The sequence below is a fragment of the Aulostomus chinensis genome, chromosome 16 (genome assembly GCF_037954235.1).
Source record: "Aulostomus chinensis isolate RoL2024-O1b breed Wild chromosome 16, RoL_Achi_v1.0, whole genome shotgun sequence".
NCBI classification, from domain to species: Eukaryota; Metazoa; Chordata; class Actinopteri; order Syngnathiformes; family Aulostomidae; genus Aulostomus; species Aulostomus chinensis.
Genome location: NC_141335.1, coordinates 23,145,173 through 23,169,249, shown reverse-complemented (window position 1 = coordinate 23,169,249; position 24,077 = coordinate 23,145,173). Strand labels below are relative to the sequence as shown.

Sequence of the window (24,077 nt, the reverse complement as noted above, 5' to 3'; positions counted from 1 at the left end):
GATGACAAAATGAACCCAGGGTATAAATCACTCTGCAGGGAAGACTCGTGTCGCTGGGTGGGACTGATTGTGTGTGTGTGTGTGTGGTGCCATGTTGCTGGTCCAGCTGGCCCTGTCTGGTGGAATCATGCAGTCGTCCATGCTGCGGGGTCAAAAGGTCACAGCAGTGTCACCTGGGGAATTTTAAGGGGCTTCACAATGAGTCGATATTTGGCTCACACTCAAGTCGCATGAAACATAACGAAGTACGTGGAGGCGACAAAACAAAGACCAAAACACAGCCATGACAGAACAAAGTTGATTTTATTCATGAATCAAGTGAGAGATGACATCATCATACTAAAGGAGCTCAGTTCTTTAGCGTCTTACGTCTTGATGAATTATTTGATTCCATCAATTTAATAGATTTTTTTTTTTTTTTTTTACACAGGGAGGAAAAAAAAAAAGACAGTGTAAAACAAAAAGGAAAACTAATCAACAGTAATTACATGACATTCCAGTTCTCTCGAGTTGTTTCACTACGCAAATAATCCCAAAAAAAACAAAAGACAGAACCATCAGAGAATTGTGCAAAATCTATCGTAGAAATCTAGACCTCCTACTCACTGTAAACAACATCGAGGAGTCCTACATGGCACCAGACGTCACCCCATCATTCCTGTCGCACAACATTTTTACATTTTTTTTTTTTTTTTAAAGTGGAGGCGTTTCACAGCACTCCCAGTTCCTGTGGTTCTCCTCTGGACTGGGAGAGGAACCGATGGATGAGCAGCAGAAGAACAAAACACCCAGAAGCCGTAGAGATGAAAAGTAGCAGCCTATTTAAAGTCCAGCCGACGCGAACCCTCACTGGTCACATGACTCCGCAGGATAAACACGTCGTTCACCCTGTGTACCAAAGCTTCGGCCAACACCTCGCATCACTGAATCAATCTCAACCGGCAAATTTAGAACCATTAAAACCAAAATAAAAAAGATTCTTCTTTTTTAATCACATCATTTCACTTTTTATGTTTCAGAACTAAAACTATCTCCTATCTATTTTCTTTTTTTTACACGTAGAAAAGAAAAAAATCCATTAAAACACAGATGGCACAGGAAGACAAAACATCATAAGGAGAAATCAACCAGCACAGGTGGCGTCATGGCAACGCAATCCACTGACGAGTCAGGAGAGTCACAGTGATGACGAACGGCGACATGAAGGCGACGGGAGGAAACTGCCCGACCATCCATTAACTGAGAGCAAAAACTGAATCATAACAAACCCAGCAATGTAGGAACACGTCTTTGGATCGTGGAGGATCGTATTTGGGTCGGAATTTGACACGATGAGTGTGTGTGTGTGTGTGTGTGTTTCTGGTGAAGAGTGACGCCCCCAGCTTAGTTTCCAGAGTACAGATCCACAGTGCTGGAGCTCAGGCCTCGGCTCTCCCTGAGGTTACCGCCTCCCTGGGTCTGACAACACATCGAGAGAAAAAGACTTTCAGGGTAAAACTGGAGAGAACACACCCCTAATCAAAGCTGCAGGCCCTCACACTCTCGACGGCGTGTGATCGTCCCGCAGAGTGAGACAGAGCTGAAACCTGATATTTGGATTTTGCTTGAAGGAGCAGACTCACGCTGCACTGTGGGGCAAATACCACTTCCTGTTTCCACTAGGTGGCGCCAGAAAACACAGTTACTCTTCATGTTACCATTTATGTGATGACAAGTGTCATTTTGATGTTGGTGAAATGTTTGTGGCATCGCCTCATACTTCCAGTAACCACTAGGTGGCGCTATGACTCATATCAGCATGTCAACGTCTTTACGCAGGGATTCTAAACAATCCCACCACGTGGGGTCCAGTTCGTACAGGTGTTACCTCCCAGTCTTCCCAGTAACCTGTCACCACCTTCTGAAGGTGTTTCTGACCTCATCTGAGAAGGATCTGATTGACATTGGATGACAACCAATGTGTAAAAATTACATCATTTCCTGTTGCCACCGGGCGTTGCTACATCTGACGCAAAAAACAGCTCGCTCAAGGGGGGAGGTCAATAATTGCGATCTCCAGTCACATAAGCAAAGGTTTTCTCCGACATCGCTCACCTGGAAGGCCTCATCGCTGGTCTTGTTCAGATAATTCAAGGAAGCTGCTCGCTTCATGCTGTTGAACGGAGAGGAAGAGGAGAAGGTTTGTGTTTGTGCAGAAACTGGCTGAGCCGATCTCTTCAGCTCTGTCCCGCTTCAACAACCATCATTCTGCGGCTCTTACTTGGTGCTGCGAGGTTCAGGCGGCACGTTGCCCTGCAGTTTCTTCACCAGCAGTTCGCTGCTGCGCCGCAAAACATCCCTGAGTTTTCCCAGAGAGCCGCTGCGCTGGAGCGCTCCGCTGCCGTCCTGCAGACACACACGCTCATCAAAGCATCCGTACAGCAGACGCACACACACTCATCCATCTATCGTAGATGATAAACCAAGTGCACTTCAGCGAGCTGCACGTTGATGTAAGTCACCAAGTCCACATGCACGTTTGTGCTTCCTGTTAGCAGAGTGACTGTGACATCATGAGACCTGTCAGAAGACGTCAGTGATACTTGGAGCTCGTGGAATCGTCCAGGCTGATCTGTGATCAACTAGTCAGCCTGGGACAGTCTTACGACCGCCATGATCAGCTGGTGGGGAGAACCTGACCCTGATGTTAACTTGTAACTTCTTAACCAGCTCAAGGAGTAAGACCTGAAGGAGGCGTGGCCACCAGTGACCCAGCGAGGGTCCCGTGATGTAACTGACTTCATTTTGAGAAGCGTGGAGGCCAGAGGTTTGGAAGCCAGACAATTTTGGGACCTCAAGACTTCTGCTTGGGTGAAGGGTATTTTCACACCTACAGTGGCTGGGCTGAACCACAACAGCAGGTGGGAACGGGACCTCGGACCAGAGTCGAAACCAGGGCTACTCAATCACCGGGCCGGTGCCTTTAGCGCCTTCTAGTGGCCGGCAAAATACTGAAAAATTGAAATTTATCTCTTCCAGGGGATTTAAAATTTGTTTCTTTTTCTGCAAAGTAGAACATTAATCTTTAAATATAACGGGAAGCATAAAGCAAACCACTTTTTTAAAACTAAAAATATGGACATAATTGATCATCAGTTTGAAGTTTGGCTGTGGTTCGGTGAGAAATGGAAAATCTCTTGAAGCGCAAACAAAACTTCAAAGAACCTTGTTGTCTCTGTTGTAGTTTTATCCTAATAATTTGGCATTATTTTAAATTAAATCGAATCATTTTGGGTTTTCTGAAAAGGTGGACCTTTATTTAGGAGAGGAACTGAACCCCTGGTCTGGACCACACCTACAGAGGCGGTCCCTCGCTGCTCTAAAGGAACCTTGGGGACTTTCACGGTGTAAACACTATTTTTGAGAGGTTTAGACTTTTGAACCAACTGCAGGGAGTTGAGACGGACAAAAGTCTAAGACGTCTGTCTGTAACTCTCCCGCTGACTGCAATTTATACTGCATTCCTCACGCTTCAAAAAAGTGGACCGGAATGAAGACGATCCTACGATCTGTGCCATCGTCACCCTTTGGTCAGATTGGCAGCAGTCGCATGGTTATGTGTGGAGAAGGAGACGCAATATTCAATTGAAATATTGATTATTTCGATTCGTTTGTCTCCATTCACATACAAAGAGCTCGCTGAAAAGGTCAGACGCACGCCCACCTATGATAGCGAGACTCGGCCTGCGTAGGTGATGATGGCGCTGTGGCAGAAACCGGAAATGTAGATAAAGCACAAGAAAAAAAAACGCTTGGTGCAGATCTTCAGATGTGAAAATGCACTTGGACCAGGTCTTTGACGAGTCCAAGGACTTCCTGGAGGACCACTAAATATCATCCCAGGAGAAAGCATTGTTTTTATTTTTTACTGTGGATTATTCAAAAGTAACCAGAGATTCTCTTCAGTCTTCATGCTTTTTCTTATTTAAAGTCAACTCTCCATCCAGCCATCCATCCAGTTTACCTCACTATTAGTCCACTACTCGTTTTAGTTATTACCAACCAGTAAACACGTAGGAAACTAAAGGTGACATTCAGTGTAATACAACCTGACCAGCAGCAGGGGGAGCTGTGAGCATAACTCAGGACTTCTTGATGCAGCTCAAGATGAGACAGTAAAGGAGAAGAAAGAGTCTCAACCCAACAGAGAGAAAAGACAAACTTCACCAATGAAAAACTTTATTTGATGACACCAACAAGTGTTGAAGCAATAATCTTCACAATGCAGAATGGCAGATAGAATGCAGTCCTACGTTCTAAGATAGCGCTAATAGACCTTACCATTTAACTGAAGTCACACTATATATAATGTCAAGAATAGACAGTTCAATAAATAAGCATTCCACTAACACAACAGTATTGTCATAATAATTATGTGATGAACAGTTTTTAATTCTTTTGTTCGGCGTTGCATTAGAAGTATAGGTGTAGTCGTCAAAAGGAATGAAGAATCAAGGCAAGTAGCAGACTGAAAGCCGGGTAATGAATGCACTTTTCAACTCCAGAGACACAGCCAACAATTACACTTCCAAAGTCATTGTACATTCACTTAGTTTAACATCTTGAGGAAACACTCGCACTGTACGTTTGGCAACTTAAAACCCGTTAATGATGTTTATTTGCCAACAAGAACAAGGCAACACACCCCGTTAAGCTGTGTACGGTAGCGGTGCTCACTGGGACTGTACCACCCAAACAAACACTAATGCACACTAAAACTACGGTGGAATCCAGGATTTTTCCCCACTTGTAACAATAGCTTCTACTCCTGCGAATCGAAAGGCAATACTGGCTGTTGAAATTCCATTATCTTTACGTTGATTATTAATTTTGCCGTGAGCCAGGCGGTCAGTATCTGCTCTGGTTGGTCTCTGATGTCAGTCTGGCGTCACAGCATCCGCCGATGCTTCTCATTCCCTTTGCAAACGCCGGCTTTTCTGTGCTACGCGGACACAAAAGCCGGTGAACAACCCAAGGACGACCACGCCGGTAAGAGCAACTCAAAACTAAATTACCATGGCAATGACGAGGTGCTGTGATCAACCTCAGCCTAACAGGCAATCCAGGCATCATCGATGGCGTTTTTGATCATGACTACTGCCTCAAAATTCAGCCACAAAATAATCCAACACTTAAAAAAATGTAAACAAATCATACAAAATCATATAAGATATTTATGTCTTTATATATCTACAAAAAGAACAAAGGCTCCCTTCTAAAATCCCTCCAAGCTGAAAAGACTTCTCTTTAGTCAGCACGTGAAACTATACAGTACCGTATGTCACAATAGTTTAGGCGTCTGATTTCAGGAATATTAGTTCAAAACATGAAAAACATTTGAAGAACAATAGAAAAGAATATGTCTCAGTAAGTGAACGGGGGGGGGGGGGGGGGCGCAATACAGCACAGTATTGTGATATTTTGCATAAAGATATCTTAAGAATACTCAGACACCAGAAGTAAAGATATTTTAATCTATATTTATAATTAAAATGTATTTGATTTTATATTGTAATTTATCTTTCTGCAAATAAAAGTGACAGAAATGGGATGAGAATCTTTTGGAGACATAAATATCGGGTGAAAAAAGGCAACAAAAAAAAAAATGACCACAGTACATTGAAAACATTTTTATGGCAAGACTCAGCAAAGTGTTCAATATTGCGTCCATCATATTGTGTTCCAAGTATCCTGACGTTTACCTATGGTTCCCCTGGTGATTCCCACCCCTGAGATGAACTAGGCTGAAGCCAATTTGATGAATCACTTGACAACTTTAACTTGCTGTTATAGAAACGGGCAGCGATGATCGGGATCAAGGCAATAAAGTCAGAGACCAATGCAGAGCAACTGAGGGAATAAACTTTGGCGTTGAGACAGCAACTCTATCACCGGACGTGCCACTGATTCTCAGACTCTTCTTCTGCTTTGCCTTCTCTCAATTAACCCGCGCTCCTGTCCAGCGAAATGAATCTACTACATGACAAATTGTGCAGGAGAGAGAGAAGCACTGTGCGAGTGACGTCCTCACAAGGATAACACACACACACACACACACACACACACACACAATGACTTTAATGCTAAGTGAGTGAAAGAGGTGAATGACACAGTTAGTGAAAGAAAAAAGAGAGAGAAAGAAGACCAAACGTCCCAGCAGCTGTCAGTACAGCTGAACAGGGGACAGAGGTGATAATTGGGGGGAGAGAGAGAGAGAGAGAGAGAGAGAGAGAGAGAGAGAGAGGGTGAGAAAGAAAGAAAGAAAGAGAGAGAGAGAGAGAGAGAGAGAGAGAGAGACTTTCTCTGGCTGGAGGAGGAGCTGTTCATTTGTTGGGACAAAGAAGGCCGGGGGAACGACAACACACATCCTTTTTCTATTGTGTTGGGGAAGGAGAGAAGGATGGAGGACTAGTCTTGATGGCTTAGGCCTGATAAAAGAGAAAGAGAGAAACAGACAAAAACAGCACACATTGTAAGATTAAGAGATCTGGGTTGGGCTGCCTACGCTACACACACACACACACATCTGAGCGGCGTCCTCTGCCTTTGCTGTTTCTAAATTGTACTTCTTTGGACTAAAAAGTACCTGGACTATCTCTACAAATCACATTCAATGTAATGGGTTTTTTTAACCTCATCCTAGAAAAAGTAATGAGTTCTTCACAGCAGGGAGCTAATGTGTGACATCTCGCTGCTATTAGGAGCTGCACTGCAAAAAAGGAGTCAGTCAGTGATGCAGTAGGTTGCTGTTTGCAGTCACTGTGACTCAGCTGTTTCTCCAGAGGTCTGAGTTTGGCACTCTGTACCCAGCCAGTGACGGTGCACTGCAGATGTGGAACATCAGCAAGCATCAGCACTGAGGTGGGCAAAGCTGCCCTGAAAAAAAATCTGTCTACAACATCTTGAATTCTTCCTTTCTACAGACGTAAACCTTAGAAGGAAGTCTCACGTCTGCCTGATGACTAAAGAAACCGCTATCCACGCTACGAACCCGCCCCAGATTATTGAGTAAAGTGAAAAGTCAAGAGGGAGAGTACAATCCACTGACTACAGAAAGGAAATTTGATTGACAGGCTGATTGGTTGTCATGGCAAGAATAATCAACAAGGTTAGTGATGCACAGGAATGGATGCACTTAGGAAACATGCAAAGTGACAGGCAGTGCATTTAAGCGCCTAGCTGAGAGCAGAAGGCACATTTTTTACACACACACACACACACACACTTAAGACAGAATTATGTAGACTAGCACGCACACACACACACACACACACACACACACACACACACACACACACACACATGCTACCCATTTATCTCATCTGTTTTTCTGCCTTGACACCCCCCAGAAGGAAGTCCTACTCTGAGTGATTTCCTACCAAAATAGCAGATAATATTCAATATTCTGATACCAAAGAATGTGAATTCCTCCAGGACAAATACAACCCACAGAGAGGACATGTTTAGGTGAAACTACAAGTGACTGGTAGTTGTCAGGTCAACAAATATCTACACAGAAGCAGCAGTCAGTGCTCTTCAATTCTATTCTCTAGGACACGAGATAGCCTGTTATAGATACACGCTTGCAGCTTTGTAAATGGATGGATGGATGGAAACACTACCTTATGTGACAAGTGAGCTTTCAGGAACCATCAGACGAAAGCACGACAATGTCACCACTGTCCTTCTACTGGTTCAGTTTAACCTCTACAGCTGTGGCGGTGACGTGGATTATGAAATGCTAGCACACACCCAGCAATCCTCTGCATGCCGTCACACGTTTCAAAGACAGATGAATACACATGCTGTTGTGTTTGCTGGAGGGAATTGTGAAGCAGCTCAGAGTAGCTGTGCATGTGAACATGTGGGCCGGGAAACAATCACATACACACAAGAGCGAGCAAAGAGGTGGCCCACCCTCCCTCTATGCAGTGTTACTCTCTCGGCGAGCAGCAGATGTCAGGTTAACAGACAACCATGTGAAAACACAGGGAACGCTCAGGGTCCATTAGTGTGCGTGCGTGAGTGTGAGCTGGCAGGTGGGCATGGCTGCATGCATGTTTGGACTGTTGTTGAGCGGTGAAGGGCGAGGCTACAGGCACAGACTCAGACCAGGCACCTCTGCTGGCACAATCCCACCTACTGGCTCATGTAAACTGCACCACAGGGCTTCTTCCAACTGGCACATGTCTCTAGAACTTAAAACTGCATGTACCGCTACATCCAATGTACGGCCTGCAGCTACAATCTCTTTACAAACGAGGAGAGGATGACTAATCCAATGATGCTATGCAGAGATAAAAGCCCCACGGTGAAATGACACTAACGATTGTTGGTCTGGATGAAATGTGGCCAGAGTAGATGTAATGAGGCAGTAAAACAGCGGGATGAACCATTACATATCAACTGCCCAGTTTACTGCACAGTGGGATGAGCATCAAGGACATGGGAAGCCCCGTCATTTAGCTTTAATGGTCAAAACATAATAACAGCAATATATCTATCTCTGTAAATCCCATAATGCAAAATCCATGTCTCCTACGCTGCCAGGGTGCCTGAGAATGAGCCTGTGCCTTGTTGTTACAGCTCCACTTGTGGAGAAGCATAACCAGCGAAACATCCACTTATGAAAACTAGACACGAGCACTTCATTGATAAGCAATGAAAAACACAACAAAACATCTAGTCCAAAGCAAACACAGACGCCGACAAAAATGACATGTCAGCAAGCCAAGACACTCAATCAGCTTCACATTTCACAAAAGGGAGTTTGAGTTGACCCTCATGGGAAGGACAAGGCGCATCTACAAAGAGATAATGGACTGGTCCAGAAAACAGCTCACTTCCAAGTCCAGAAACATGAGAGAAATGCAATTTGTTCCTGCTACGCACATAAAAAATGATGAGCATGTGCAACATTAATTGACATTGAAAAAGTCACACTGCAACAGCTTATTCGTTTTTTTGCAGTTTCATGACAGTGAGCATCCTGAAACGCTTCCCATCAAGTTTACGGTCACTGTCTCTTATTTTTGAGGCATATTCTTATAGGACATTCTGTACCAGTCCACCCTCTGTTTCATATTATTACCACCACCTTGTTGTTCCAGTGAGGACTCTGGCTTTTATGACTCAGCTGAAGTGGATCTGTACTCACCCCATTCCACTCCACGCCCATACTCACTTCCTCGCCAGTCTCAGAGCCGCTCTCATACTTAACGCTGGTCAGACTGTCCCGGCTCCTCCGCCTCTCACCCTCTGTATCCTTCAGGATCTCCACCACACGTGTCTGGTGGATGGGGTCGATGCCCTGATGGAAACAACACACAGATACAACACACGGACACACACATCCATCAGAGGTAGCTAGTGGACTTCAGCTTGTCGATATGGGTGAGTGTGTGCCATTCGATGAGATTGTTAACGTGACATTCTAAAGTGTTGCCACGGCGATTAGGCAGCAACGTGGCTGTGAAATGGGGGTGATGTTAAGGGAGGAGGTTGAACAGTGAGAGACAAACCACTTACTGTGTTGCTCTGGATCCAAAGCAATGTAGAGAGAGGGGAAAAACATATTTCAGAATTTACAAAACCAGGAAGCCACAAACTAACTGAATACAGCAAAGCTTATTTGAAGATGCTACTGACCTGCTTACGAGACCTCACAGCACACTCCTCGAGGGTCTCAGCAGCCTCTAGCTTGCCCTGTCGGCGGTAGAGGGCTCCAAGGTTCCTCAGGGTGGTGTTAACTGTAGGGCTGGACATGCAAGAGACACACACACACCAAGCTTAATCTCAGAGGTCATTAAGAGAAGAGTTTGGTTGAAGCAGTTTCATTTTTGACACTCAGGACTGGAAGCGGATTCATGGAATCTCGGAGGGATAAACAGGCTTTTTTTGAATTTATTGTAAAACAATTACACTCAAGAATGAAGAGGAAAGTTAAAAACTGTTCAAGTGAGTGTTTAAAGTCTGACTGTGGGAGTGTCAATGCATGGCGGAGTAATACTAGCACACTCAACAGGCTTGGTCTCACCTGTTGACTTTGCAGGCCTTGTACCAGCCTCCATACTCCCCGTACGGCGTGTTGTCTCTGTGTTTGCCCTGGAAGTAAATAAGGGAGAAGAGGAAGAACAAGCGTGAAGGGGAGTGGCAGTTTGAACTGGTTCAACAGCATTTTTCCTGTATTTACAGAGCTCTCATTTGCCCTCTGCGGCTTGTATTGGATGTATTCACTTTACGGCAAGTAAAACGAGCTGACTGTTTTGCGGTTTTTTTTTTTTTTTATCTTCATAACCTCTCATTCAACGGTGTTTGTACTATTTGAGGTGCTTATGCTGAGATAGCCCCTCACCTTGCTCATCTCCTCTCTCTCCTCTGCATGCATCCAGATGGGCTTGTTCTCAGCTGCAGACAAACACAGGAGAGTGGGTCTTCAAACAGCTCAACAACCTGACCTCTTCATGAATTACTCATAATGCATTCAACATGCTGAGCTTGTCTAGTACCCTGCTAGAAAGGAAGAGCTCTCGACAATATGTGAGTAACATATATGTGGCACTTAAAACACAAAAAAATAACCACAGCATTATGAACTGATCCCAGGTATGTTTGTCCCCGATTTGACAGTTGTGATTACACTGCATTGTGCCTCACACGGCTCAAAGAGGCAGGCTTCAGCGCTGTACAGCTGCATGTGCTTGGAACACGGACAGCTTGGCGAGGGAGCGATCTCCAGCAGACGGAGGATGACAAATTGTCCAGAAATACAAAAGGCAATGATGCAGCACGATGACAGCACGAGAATATGTTTCTGTACAGCTGGGCTTTTACCTGTCAATCACTAGCTTGCTCGCTCTAAGGTCAACTATGTAGCAAACCTACAGTTGCGGGTGCCGACTTACGACCTTTTGGTACAGTATGCATCACAGTGTGTCGCGAAGAGCCTGACATGAGACTCCCATGCCACTCAATTTAATAAATCCTGACCTGCGAGATGCCCGATCAAATATCAGGCTCTAGCGTACAGCTCAGTGATGACCCAAGAGTCCTGAAGCAGGGTGAGCGCGGGCCAGAGGGACAGTTGCTCAAAACTCAGTCCAGTTTTGCTTTCCAAATTAAATATAACGCATAACCTATGTAGATGCCAAGAAATACTATAGACACACAATCAAATCCTTTTGTTTCACAACAACCTGAGAAAGTGAAAGAAGGTGAAATTTATATTTGACCAGATTGTCTTGTTAAGAACATACATTGCATCACATAGAACCATCAGAAAGATAATATCTACACACATTTAAAACACTATCATCATAGCACACCTTTGGAATGAAAAAAAAAACCCCCACTTGTAGCAAATAACCTTCAACTCCCGCCAACAGGTATTTAAAAATATCCGCAGTCTGAGAAGGGAGTGCATGAAAAGTAAAACTGTCAGAAAACATTTGAGACCCTTTTGCTTTTGTTGTGATTCGTACAAAGTCACTTTCATTCCTCTTTCAAAGGAGGCGATGTAATCTCTGGAGGAAAGCCACCAAAGAGACTTAGCTTCAACTAAAAGAGAGGAACATTGCAAGAGTTCATCTTCCAGGCAAGTTAACTCTTTATTTGATTGGATATTTCAGTAAAGAGTCCTTGAATCCTCTGAATGGTGAAGGCTGGCACCCTGCTTAGCACATCGTCCACTTTTTAACCATCTGTCCATCACTGACTCTGTTTGCTGGTGTGAGACAAACAGTAGGGGAAATTAATTAACCCACCACCGTTTCTCTTATCGAGTGTTCCAACTTGTCTTGTTTGTTGCTTGAGATTACATTTAAGCATGCAAGCTACAGTGTCAACTATGAGGCCTCACCATCAACGGATCCAAACTCCTTCTCATGGGCGCGAGTCAGAATCTCTTTGTACAGAATCTCAGCCTCCTTGTATTTCCCCTGTTTGAGGAAGCAGGACGCCTGAAGAGGAGACCAGAGAAAGCAAATTATAGAGCTGCATCTAATGGGCCTATCGACTCACAATGTTCCCCTAGAGAGAGTAAGAACGGTTCTCTCCTGCACATGGTGACTCATGAAATATAATATAACATCACTGAGCCTCTCTTTTACTGCCTCTCTGTCACCAGCGACACAAGAGCAGAAGCAGCAAAGGCCTTGGCGAGCAGCAAAAAAACAAACAAAAACAAAAACTGCTGGCTTTTACAAGTTTCATGAAAGTTAAGATGAGATGTTGCTGAATTTTTTTTTACTCCTGGGTGTTCATCATTTTACGCGTATCATTTTTGTAATTCTTCATTTAATGTGTTTCTAGGGTGAAACACATTAAACGAAGAATTACAAAAATGTGTTTCTAGGGTGAAACACATTAAACGAAGAATTACAAAAATGATACGCGTAAAATGATGAACACCCAGGAGTAAAAAAAATTCAGCAACATCTCATCTTAACTTTCATGAAACTTGTAAAGTACAGCACAGTGAAACCCTCAAACAAATTTATGGAGAGTTTTAAAAGACATTGAGAAGAGGCTTTTTAGGCCGTGAGCAATTAAGAGTTTAGAGAGAAAAAGCTGAAGCCAGCAAAAATGGAGGACTCAGTCTTCAATACAGTTACATGCAAGGATGCTACATGAACCAGGGACTACATAATACGTCCGTGTGCACTTCGTAAACACCGAGATTCCTTCTGTCTGGAAACATTTTGAGCTTCATTGTAGATTTAATTGAACCCCGTTATTTCAGGTAGGTTGTTTTAAAATGACGGTTGATTTTTTTCTCATATTCCTTTGTTGAAATACATCTTTCATACATTTTTTCCCTACAGCATTTTAAATATCAGCGTAGCGAAGCCAAATCGTATGTTTTTCAATTCCAATTCAATGTTAAAAAATGTGCTAAACTAATCAAATCAAATTCTTATAGTCTTTCTGGATAGTGCAAAATGTAAAAAGTTTGGCAGGTGGAACTTTTCATCTACTACACATGTGGCTGGTGAGCTGAGAAGTTAATTTTGGATTCTGCTGAAGTCCATTCAAGGCTCAAAAGTGACGTATCTCATCATATTGAGCAGATTTCAGGGCTCGTAATATGTGAAAGAGAGAGAGCAAACCAAGGTAGGGGTTACTTTCATCTCTCACCAGATTGTTCTTGGTTTTGGCCACGTTGGGGTCATCTGGGCCAAGCCGACTCTCGTAGATCTCCAGGGCACGGCAGTAATAGTACTCCACCTCCTCGTACTTGCCCTGATTCTGACACAGCAGAGCCAGGTTGTTCAGCTGTTTGGCAACATCTGGGTGGTCCTTCCCCAGAACCTGGTAGAAAATGCATGAATGTCTTCATTGAGTTCTTTTGCCTTCTCCATGTATCTCTTCATGCTGTGCTGCTTTATCAGGCAGCACGTCTGCCTGCTGCAGGCACTCAGCAGATCTAATAAAAGGCTGGTTGATCAATAAAGAGTACAAAATAGAGCTTTTAGGCAAAAAGAGACTTCTTGTGCCCTGCTGAGCTCCTTAGCTTTGTCGTCTCTTCTATCTTTCTGCTCCTTCCCTCCCTCAATGCTTGCTATCTATTTTCAAGCTGTGCACCCAATTAAACCCTGTAATTCCCATCCGTCACAAGCATGGCCCCCAGCGCACACGCCGCAGACAATTTAAGAAAACCATTTCCCTATTTATAGTCACAGTCACGGAGCTACAGTAGCTCCAAGTGACATGCTGGAACTGTTAATTATTTCATCACAGCAAACTAATTCTGTATTGGTTGAGTGTATAAGCGTGGCCTCGACAGCAGGGTGGTGGTGCAGTCCAAGGATGTGGCCTACCTTCTCTCTGATCTCCAGAGCCCTCTTGCACAAAGGCTCAGCCTCCTTGTATTTCCCTCTCTTCCCATACAGCACGGCCAAGTTGTTCAGTGTCGCAGCGACCTGGACATCACATACAGGGAGAGAGGAAACCAGAATAAGGCTCTTAGATTTTGACTAGTACATTGATTAGCTTCACAACGTAGGAGCCTTAATCAGAAGAACACTCCAGCCTCAGTGAGCTATATAATGTGTATTGCTCACTTAAGCTTGAGTGTAAAGCAATCTTTTAGAGGTGTTTGTGTTTGATTATTTTCTGGATTAGGTGGAGTGAGAAGAAGCAAACTGCAATGACTGAGTGCTTTACACTGCTTTAACATGTGTGCACATGAAAATATGGTTGCTATGATGAAGGCAATGGCGCCTTACAGCAGGATGGTCTTTGCCAAGGGTTTTCTCGCGGATGGACAGAGCATCGTTCAGAAGATGGGCGGCCTCTTTGTATTTGTTCTGATCCCTGTGTGATGGAAACAGAGGATAGAGCAAAGTGAGCAACAAATACTCACTGGACACTGGAACATCTGTGTAGCACAAAGGCAAATACAACACTAAAGCTTTTCTGACCTGTAGACCAGAGCCAAAATGTTGAGCATGGTGGCCACATCAGGGTGGTCATGTCCAGAGGTTTTCTCCAGGTCCTCCAAAGCTTGCTTGCAGAGGGGCACAGCAACCTCGTACCTGCCCTGGGAGGCATACTGGATCACCAGGTTGTGCAAGGTTCTCAGACGAGCCGGGATCTCGTAGCCTCCCTGCTGGGCCGCAGCCACCGCTGCACTGTTGTGTTGGTGCTGCACTGTGGGGCAGAACAGTCACACGAGGAGGACAAATGTCAACTTTGCATCAGTGAGTTTTCACTTTTCCCTTTGCGTGCATTAACTAGTTTCTGGCAATACTATCGAGTCATCTGTCCTGACTCATAACGTCATGGTGAATTGCTGAACTCATTGGCCTTACTTCCTTGACCATGCTCCTCCTCATCATTAGGGAAGAGGTCATCCAGAGAGTCCTTGGGTGTCTCTCGGTCCTTCTCCTCCTGCTGGGAGGATGAAACCAACATCCAGACAAATCAGACAGGGAAGAATCAAACCACGAAACATCCAGCTCAGATATGTAATAATCCACACTGGATTAAAAAACACATGAAATGAAGAATGACAAGCACATTGCTTAAACTGATCTGATCACCCATCAGAGGACATTTTCAGCTCGTTTCTAACTTAAGTCTAAAACCCTGAAAAGCAAATGGTGTCAAGATTAAGACTGATATATTTCACACTTGATACTTGAGAAATGATCTCATTATCTCACCATGAAAAGATAAATTAGACTGCGATGACAAACAGGACTCATCCATATGCATCAATGGGTTTTATTAACTGCAGCCTAACAAGTGAAGCTTCCAGATCAGGAGCAGCTACTGGCTAGACGTGTTCTTGCTGAGGTCAGTAGTTGGTAGAGAGATAAATTCACGCAGAATTAGCAGTGATTGATTTCCACTACCAGTTCAATGAGCTCTAACCAGAGAGCCTCATTCCTGGAAGACCATGGAGACAACGTCCACTTCCCATTACAAACAACTGCTATGTTTATCTGACAGGATCAGAATCCCTTGTTTAATGCCCTCAAAGCAATACTAAAAGTTGTATTTTGCCCTTTTTCTCTCTTGCATTTCTTCTTCGTGTCTCCAGCATGCAGAATTAACCATCAATGCATACTTAGCTTGAAGCTTTTAGCACCTGATGGCTGAACAGTAAAACTGTCCAAAAACATATTCTTTATCAAGCCTTATGCTCTGTAATCAACAATTTGACGAGAGGTAAAATCAAACACACTTCAGAGCTTGTAATCAGACATTCTGGGCAATTTTGCTGATGTTAGCTGCTAGTCCCTATTAGCTTCATGCTAATTTACATGGCTGGCTCTTTCTGCATTCTGGAGAAAACCAGAACGGAGCTCATAAGATGTTTTTGGCTTCTGCATCACATTTTTGTGAGCTCCAGCCACATATTTGTGAGAACTCAGAATGCAGAATACTCTTCTTGAGTGAAGTACCATTTCAAATTGGTAATTCAACACAATATAGATATTCCATGTGGGAAAATGAAATGCGATCATTTCTGTCTCATCTTACTGATGTTACATGACAAATATTTTTGATTTCACTGCGAACAGTAAAGTATGAAACTTGAAGCAGCCCATTTAACCACAGCACATTAAAAAACATTGAGAAATTTGTCAACCAAATCTCAAGCTAGTATATCTGAGATCAAGTAATGTTTGTCTCAGAAAAGTCCATCTGTGGGTGTTACCATGTACCTTCAGGGAAGATGTGTGTGGTACTTACAGTTGGTGAGACATCTTCATCGTATTTCTTTAGCTGGTTCATGAACTCCAGGTGCTTCTTCTCCTCCTCAAGCTGGGCCACATTCTGCTCGCTCTTCTGCAGCTTCTGTTGGGTGTTGGCAAGCTCGTCTCGCAGCCACTGGTTTTCCTGGCAAAGCCTTCTCACCTGTGCACGTAACTTCTGCTTCTCCGACTCCACTGCATTCAAGTGGTTGGACAATGCCATCATCACCTAGGATGGATAAGAGGGCGAAGACATTAAAGAGGCAAAGGCAAGAAAAAAAAGAGTGGGACTGATTCTTAATGAATCATGATCACCATGCAAGCTGAGTATAGAATGAGGAAGCTGTGCAGAAGCAGAAACACCCAAAATAAAGTGCACATAAAAAAATGAATTACACTGGATATGAAGACTAAAAGCCACTTTATCACTCAAACTCACCTGAGCTTCACCCAGGCCCAGCTCAATCATCTCCACTGACTTGCGTAGCAGGTTGGACTTCTCATGCACGAGGTTGGCCTCTTCGTCCTTCTTTAGGCACTTGATGGTCTCCAGGAGGCTGTGAAGGATGGAGTTGTGCTCATTCTTCAGCGCCTCCAGGCCCTGGATCACCAGCTTTGTGTTGGAGATGATCTCCTCCTGCGAGAGCTTCTCAAGCTTCTCCTCCCGTGGATAAACCATGGTGGACATTGTTCATGGAACTCAGGGAAACCTGAGAAAAAATGAGAAACAATTATGAGAAATATAACCAAGTGTACCAACACATTGAAGCAGCTCCTAGGACTTTTGACAGATTATACAGCTTACTACTACTGCCTCTACGTGACCGTCATAGGCTACCAAGATCATTTCTATGTCGTGTTTCTTAAAGCCAGAGTTCAGTTGATTTCCCTGCAAACTCAGAAAAAACAAATATTTGTAAGCAAGTGCTATGAAATTGCTCCAATGCAGAGTTAATGAAGGCCAAAGTTCTCTAAAAAATACAGTTTGACATTATTTAACACCAAAACCTACAAAACAGATACAGAGTAAAGATCATTCCAAACATCCCTCTGATGTTTTTTTTCCTCAGAATTTTCTTCAGATTTAAATGATCTGCTGTCAGGATATACACGGAGTATTTCTCTGTTCAACAAAGCCATGCCTGACAACAGAGCTCAGTCCTTGAAACTGATGTACATCACGTCATCTACGTGCTCTGCTACTGAGATCACAGCGCGATACCCCAGCACCTGGGAACCTCTGGAAGGGGACATGAACCCATGTTTTATCCTTTTAGTGGAGTTAATCCATATTATGTCAAGTGAGTGATGTCAGCATTTCTTTGAACGTACGTTCTGAATTATGTCTGACTGCATGAGACCAGTTTAAAAGTAAGGCACTTGAATAAAAGCACTATCTTAAACCATGAAGCAGGTCCAGGCAGATTTCTCTGCTGCAGGTTTTGACTTAAAGCCCACATGAAAAGTAAAGACATGCTAAGATTAGAATGCCTGTTTTATGAATAGCTAGGAGCAATGGGACATATTATTCAGCAGGGCAGACCACAGGGATCTGGCACCTATAATTATCCCCATTTGGGAGTTGGTCACTAGCCTGCAGTAAAACAAAAGGCCACACAAATTCTGCAGTGTGGATGTCCTCCAGTTCCCGCAGTCGATGCAGAGGCCTGGCTGACTATCACTGACTCAAGAGTCACGGAGAGGATGATGGCATTCAGAAACGTTCCCAGGAAACGTCAGGCTTTTGGAGGAACGTGTGCTAATTTCCCCAAACAGTCTGAAGATGACTCATTGAGCCACGTCACTGTTGGTTACAAGGAGCAAATGCCAATGCCTGTCAAACTGGGGTACAGCAGGCAGCAGTGAGGAGGATAAGGGGTTAAGAATGAGGAGGGGGCTTGCAGAAATAAACACCAGCTGAGAGCCATCTGCCTTGAGAGAAATATACAGCACCATTAGAGAACCCCTCCCAACTACGACCTGTCCATCTCAGTTAGTGTTGATTCTAATGAGCAAAACCATTACTGAAATAAAAAGCCCAATAAAAGCCCCAACAATTACTTGTAGTCTTTGCTCATGATCAGAAGAGACAATGACACCAGGAACTAAAAAAGCAACATCTATGAGTAAGGATTTTCCCTTCCTTGCTGAACTAGTGCATCTGTTTGCTGGGTGAGGCAAGATTCCTGGCAACCATTTTAGTGCATTGTGTCCTTAACATCTCTGCTCACCTAAATCAGCAAGCTTCTCAGATGCAGCTTTTTATTTGTAGTGAATTTACGGTGGACCCTTAGCTCAGGAGGCAGCTGAAAGTTGTCATGGCAGAAACACTGGACGCTAATCAAACTAGGCCTGCTGCCACTAATAACCGCCTGTGTGCCTACTGTGGTATTATGGATGTCAGATCATGCAGTCACAGCAGTGCTTCACGAGGAGGGTGTTATTCATGAGGCTGATATAGTTCATGATGGACACGCAACAAAAACTCTGAGGTAACTTCCCGTCAACTAAGTGGATGTCTGTCAGACTGTGAAAATGAGGCTTTATCAGGGTGACCTGGAGCCTGTGCAGCACCAGCTGGAGTCTCTGGGTGTGCAGGAGAAAAAGAGACGAATATGGCTGCTGTATATGAGTATTACTTTTTTTCTTCCATTTTCCAGGTTTAGGGTTAGAAATGATAAAAAGGTAAAAGCTAAGGTTTAAGGTTCTGTATATATATGAAAAGGAATCATCTGATTTCACTCTGATGTGGACTGGTTTGTTTGCTGCCTGAATTGACCTTGAAGAGAAAGGTAGAAGAAGCAGGTGACATCTTGTTGACACTGCTAAAGCAGTGACGAATTATCAATACTGAGTGTATCAGCCAGAAGGTGCAAATGAGCATCTCTCATTTACAATTTAGTATTTTATTTTACCTCAAAGGTAATCGTCTTCTTTCACTAGCATTTTATATGGCAGCAGCAGAGGAGTAGGGGAAAAAAACCCATGAAGCAGCAGCCTCTTCACAGTGACGCCATCCATTACATTCAATTACAACTCCAATGGGCACATTTTAATGAAACAAAGTTTTAATCCTGATTATTCATTCCCTGCCTACTTTATTCAAAAGAGGGCCACCTTTGTTGAAAATACAAGTTCTTATTAAAAAGACTGTGCACAGAATGACAGTGTTTTTTGTTACAAAGTTTTCTGATCCAATTCAACTCATCTTTTATCTAGAGCACTAATCTCTGTTCAGGGTAGTGGGGAGCTGGAACGGTCTCTGCTGTTATTGGGTTAGTGGGGAGGTTACACCCTGAATAGGCTACAAGTCTACACTCGGGCCAACATAGAGAGACAGACAACCATTCACAGCTGTGGGCAGCACTGAGTCTCCAATTAACCTACCTGGCATGTTTTTCGGCATGTGGGGAGAAGCCAGAGAACCCGGACAGAATGCACACAGGCACAGGGAGAACATGCAAACACCAAACAGAAAGCTAAACATCTGAGCAGGTCTCTCTAACACAGAGATTCTGCAACAGTGCCATCAAAATAACTGCTTGCTGCTTTGCTTGTTTACACAGAACTAAACAACATAGGTGGTGACACAGCAAGTTAATACAACATCTCGGGGTTCTGGAGCAGATGGCAACAGATGAACGACATGCAAACTCTACAGTGACACGGTTTTGAGGGGGCTGTTGTGACATTTCAGCAGTCCCATTTACTCAGATGCAGATTCTGTGCTGTTACCACCTCTGCTGGTGGATCAGAGGCCCAACAACCGATTCCCCATTTACTTGAGTACAGACGGCGAAGCCTCACAGTGGCTAATACTGATGTCTTCTGGTTCGCTGGGCAAACAGGGCTGATGAGAGCTCACTTGAGGGACTGGTAAGTAAGTGAGTTTGCTCAGACAGCAACACGTTTGTATCATTGAAATCGGTCCAGCCAAACATGAAGCATAATCACACAGCTCAGGTATCTTACAGAGAAAAACTCCTCAAGGTGCAAGGACTTAAACATCAACATGGATAACAGGCACGACTAGCTTGGCACTGTACAGAATGAGTTAGCTAACAAAGATAAGTACCTTCATGCCCGTTAGGGATCACAGCTTGATTTGACAGAAAACACAAACACCTGAATCAAGGACTTGCTTTCTTCAGATAGCTCAAGTTAATATTTTCCAGGTGAGACAAAGTCCAACAGGCCTGTTGTTTTCCTTTAAAAACTGTTCTTGAATTAATCTTTAACATTTACATTCATCATAGAAACCAAAAACATAATCATCACTCATCACTTCAAAAGGTGAAAAGGTTCAATCCCCGTTGTCCATCATGTGACTCGTCATTCTGCTCTAATTGATCATGCTGCTTTAAGGCTAAAACAAAAATGCTCTCACTGCAAATGTAATGTTACTCAATAAAGCGGCACATTTTACCTGATCTGGGGTTTTATCAACAGCTCTGGGGATAGTGGAATGATCCTTTAATACTGAAGGTTCAGTCGCAGTAAGTTATTCAACATCAGTGGCAGCCTGGAGCTATGTGACTTCCCCCATGAACCTGCTCCACACGGTTCATTAACAGATGTTTGAGCCTCTCCTCCCAACACGTGACCTTTTTACGAATATTAAAGAGGTAAGCATACAATTTACGCACACAGAAGACATAGAAGATTTATTCCATCCTGAGCGGACACGGTTCATCTATGCATGAGAATTATAAAAGCAGGGCAAGTTGTTTTTACATAGACAATAATGTAAAATAAAATATGCAACTCAAATGTAAGCAGTGATTATTTTTGTAACAATACCCACTAAATGGCTGCTTAAGGGCTAAGCTCACATTTATCCTGGCAATGTTTCAGCTGCTACAGCTTGCTAGCCCAGAAAACTAACCTCAGTTTCAGTGGTGGATCACGGCCTCATAGTTTGGCATGGAGAAAAGCTGATGAAATTATGTCTCCTCTCCCAGCAATAGTGCTACACGCCAGCAAAGTGCATCACAGAACTGATGTGCTAATCCAAAGAGATCCCTTGAAATGAAGAAAAGTTAACCTCCGGTGTGAGGCAAGTAAATCTTAATGAAAGAGGATGGGAATGAGAGTGATTTGAGCTAATGATGGGGGCAGACTAGAGCGGGAGCTGCCTGCAGGATGACGGTGACCTTCCCACTGCTCCGTCAGAACAACCAACATCAGCTCAGGATGCACATCAAGAGACAGCCCCACCCACAGCAGTAGGAGAGTCGAGGGGTGCGGAAGAGCAGGTCGGACGGGGGAGGGAGCCTTACTGATCTAGACTCTGCCTCTCTACGCTGATCAGACACAAGGGAATATGTCTAATGAGACACAATGGAATATGACACTATTTAAAGCCTCAAAATGAGTTGCAGCCAAGGCTCAGCAAGGTTAAAACCCACATTTGTCTCATTTATACTGCAAGTGTAAGTAACGACATTCCAGTGACTTCCACACAGCCACTGGCCAAACAAACTCACCAAAGCAAATATCAAATTGGCCAAATGCGTACATTCATCTAAGCATGATATCACATGCAGATTCATGGCCTGACTGATACAGCAATGAATAAAACAGTTTCCAATTAGATTAAATAGTCACAAGTCAAAAAACCCCAATGCCTAGAGACTACAGCATCTATAAACCAGCTGTGCAAAGAATAACTCGTACAAAGAGGTGTTCTGTTAATGTACTATGACCTATGGCCATTATTTATAAAAGTAGATGCTCAAAATATGTTTAACATTGAAAAATGTACTATTGCTAAGAGCTGGATTGTGAGCAGCATTACATGTAGCTACAAAAATGGTCATGAATAAAAATGTGGTGTTTTTTAAAAAAAAAAAAAAAATTTCTTCAAAAACATTCTGTTTAGCATCTCTGTTTAGGATTACAAAAAAAAAAAAATACAAAGCTCACTTTCAACCACCTTGGTGCCAGTGTGTAATATGAGCCAAGAAAGAACCCACCACATTTTGTCAGAGGAATGAATGCTACAGAATGCCCTTCAAGTTTAGTTTTTAGGAGCAGGAAATACAGTTTACAACTCTTGTTGCAGGATGATCAAAGGTCATAAAATACTGCAGCAATCGTAGCACCTGCAACTCAGAGGCCATTGCAAGTGCTCAGAAGAGAAAAAAACAACAACTCATTCTGTCGTGAAAGAAACAACTTGGTGTGCTGCATTACCTTTCCTCTAAGAGGACAAAGCCTAGAACATCTCTGTCTGTCTGCCCATCAAGAGGACAATTTAGTTTTCATCTCCAAACAGGCCAAGAGCCTCACATTGTTGAATCTCCCTTTGCGATCTCATCATCATTCCTCGTCCCTCCCTTCCATTACTGCACACACTCATTTAAATCCACTGTGCTTCTGCTCACTCACACGGCAACAACACTGCTGGCTTGCCACTACCAGGTTTTACAGACTAACCGCTAGTGTTTAGTGAGTTGACGATGACACAGACAGTAATAATGAATTGAACTTGATTATTAAGTGGTATTCTATTCTTTAGCATTGATCTGGGTTGGTCTGCAGCATACCTTTTAAAAAAATCTGCCTCACAGCTTTTCTGTGAAAGGTAAGCTGTACTGACAATCCATTTTGAGCAATAAAATGAACACAGTTTATTCTCTGGGAAAGATCTTATTAGATGGGTGTGGTGTGCGTCGATACTGTAATAATTAATCACTAGCATAGGTCACGGAAAAACCCAAATGCACTGGGTGCATCCCTGGGCAAGTGGTCAAACTGAGGGCAATATCCCCAGAGACGCATTTCCTGTCCACTTGGTGATATTTGACATCATCAGATCACCATCTTCCTCTGTTTCCTGCATAAACAGCAATCAACCGCTGTCTGCATCGAGGCCAGACACAAAGAAGAGACAGTCATGAAGGAGGGTGGGGCAGAGTTTGGCACAACCCGGAGGGAAATGTCACTGACACTGATCATAGTCATCCATCATTCCACTGGAACGACACTGATGGTTGGCTGAATAATATAAACTCCCTGAAAAACACCACTTATAAACGAAGCAACTTGTCTTGTTTGGGAAGAGTAACAGCAGTTCTCTAGGCTCGTCTGTATTTATTAAAGTATAAATGAAGACGACGATTATTTTAACTGAATAATTTTAACTTCGCTGTGAAAGTATTTATTCAAAATTAAGGTAACTACGTATTTTTAAGACTCTTGTTAAGTTTGGAAAAACGGACTGTACGCTTGCAGCAATTACTTTCATGGCATAAACCACGGATGAGCTGGTCTGACATTAGCACTTATGCTCTAACATTCGCGTCAGTTACATTTCGTTGTGACTTTAGCAGTTCGCAACAAGGCTGCCGCTTGCTTTTCTACACTTGCTGGGTTCTTGCGCCACAATGAATGAGTATTTGAGAATGTCTCTCAGTCTGTATTTGTCGTGATACCTTTCGACCGAGGACACATCAACATATCCACCGTAACTCACAGCAAAGCCTGAATTTCTTATCCGTTCATCTCTCCCGTCAGCAACTAGCTAGCTCCGGCTAACTAGCTAGCATCACCACTCCCTGTTTGGCCTGTGTGTTTACTTGGCTATCTAAACAGCCAAGCCGCTAATCTATGTACATAATATGGCAAATGGACACTTCAAAATACACAGTAACACTAAAACTTTACACAACGTTAATAACAATGAATATATACCGCTTACCGAGAGCTAGGACTGACGGCTAGCTCAGCCCCTTTAAATCCAAAATGTCTTCAGAGCCTCAAGATTCTCCCATCAGCCACTGCGGCCAAGTATATTCATATTGCAGTGACGTCGTGTTTTGTTTTCGCCGATTC

General features: G+C 43.5%; 1 protein-coding gene across 4 annotated transcripts; it reads right to left on the bottom strand.

Annotated features, from left to right (window-relative positions):
* Positions 1–331: 331 nt before the first annotated feature.
* On the bottom strand, positions 332–24,038 carry klc1b (kinesin light chain 1b). 4 transcript variants are annotated; one of them, XM_086181486.1, is made up of 16 exons: positions 23,944–24,038; positions 16,681–16,951; positions 16,240–16,470; positions 14,850–14,931; positions 14,460–14,688; positions 14,265–14,352; positions 13,857–13,958; positions 13,174–13,347; positions 11,897–11,996; positions 10,394–10,446; positions 10,076–10,143; positions 9,688–9,796; positions 9,197–9,349; positions 2,261–2,385; positions 2,095–2,152; positions 333–1,458 (listed from the first exon to the last, which is right to left on the bottom strand). In XM_086181486.1, the coding sequence occupies exons 2-16, from the start codon at positions 16,927–16,929 to the stop codon at positions 1,384–1,386; spliced, it is 1,896 nt and encodes a 631-aa protein (XP_086037612.1). In that variant the 5' UTR covers positions 16,930–16,951; positions 23,944–24,038; the 3' UTR covers positions 333–1,383. The 4 variants fall into 4 exon arrangements, with proteins under 4 accessions (XP_086037615.1, XP_086037612.1, XP_086037613.1 ...); XM_086181489.1 differs by lacking the exon at positions 23,944–24,038 and having other exon boundaries at positions 332–1,458; positions 16,681–16,935; XM_086181487.1 differs by lacking the exons at positions 333–1,458; positions 2,095–2,152; positions 2,261–2,385 and adding an exon at positions 2,438–6,467.
* Positions 24,039–24,077: the final 39 nt, after the last annotated feature.

Excerpts from the sequence above, each read along its gene's own strand:
- klc1b (XM_086181486.1), bottom strand. The coding sequence starts at position 16,929 with ATGTCCACCATGGTTTATCCACGGGAGGAGAAGCTTGAGAAGCTCTCG. Across the intron at positions 9,797-10,075 it reads AAGGCCTGCAAAGTCAACAG|CCCTACAGTTAACACCACCC; the intron begins GTGAGACCAAGC and ends TTGCATGTCCAG. Across the intron at positions 1,459-2,094 it reads CCAGCGATGAGGCCTTCCAG|ACCCAGGGAGGCGGTAACCT; the intron begins GTGAGCGATGTC and ends ATGTGTTGTCAG.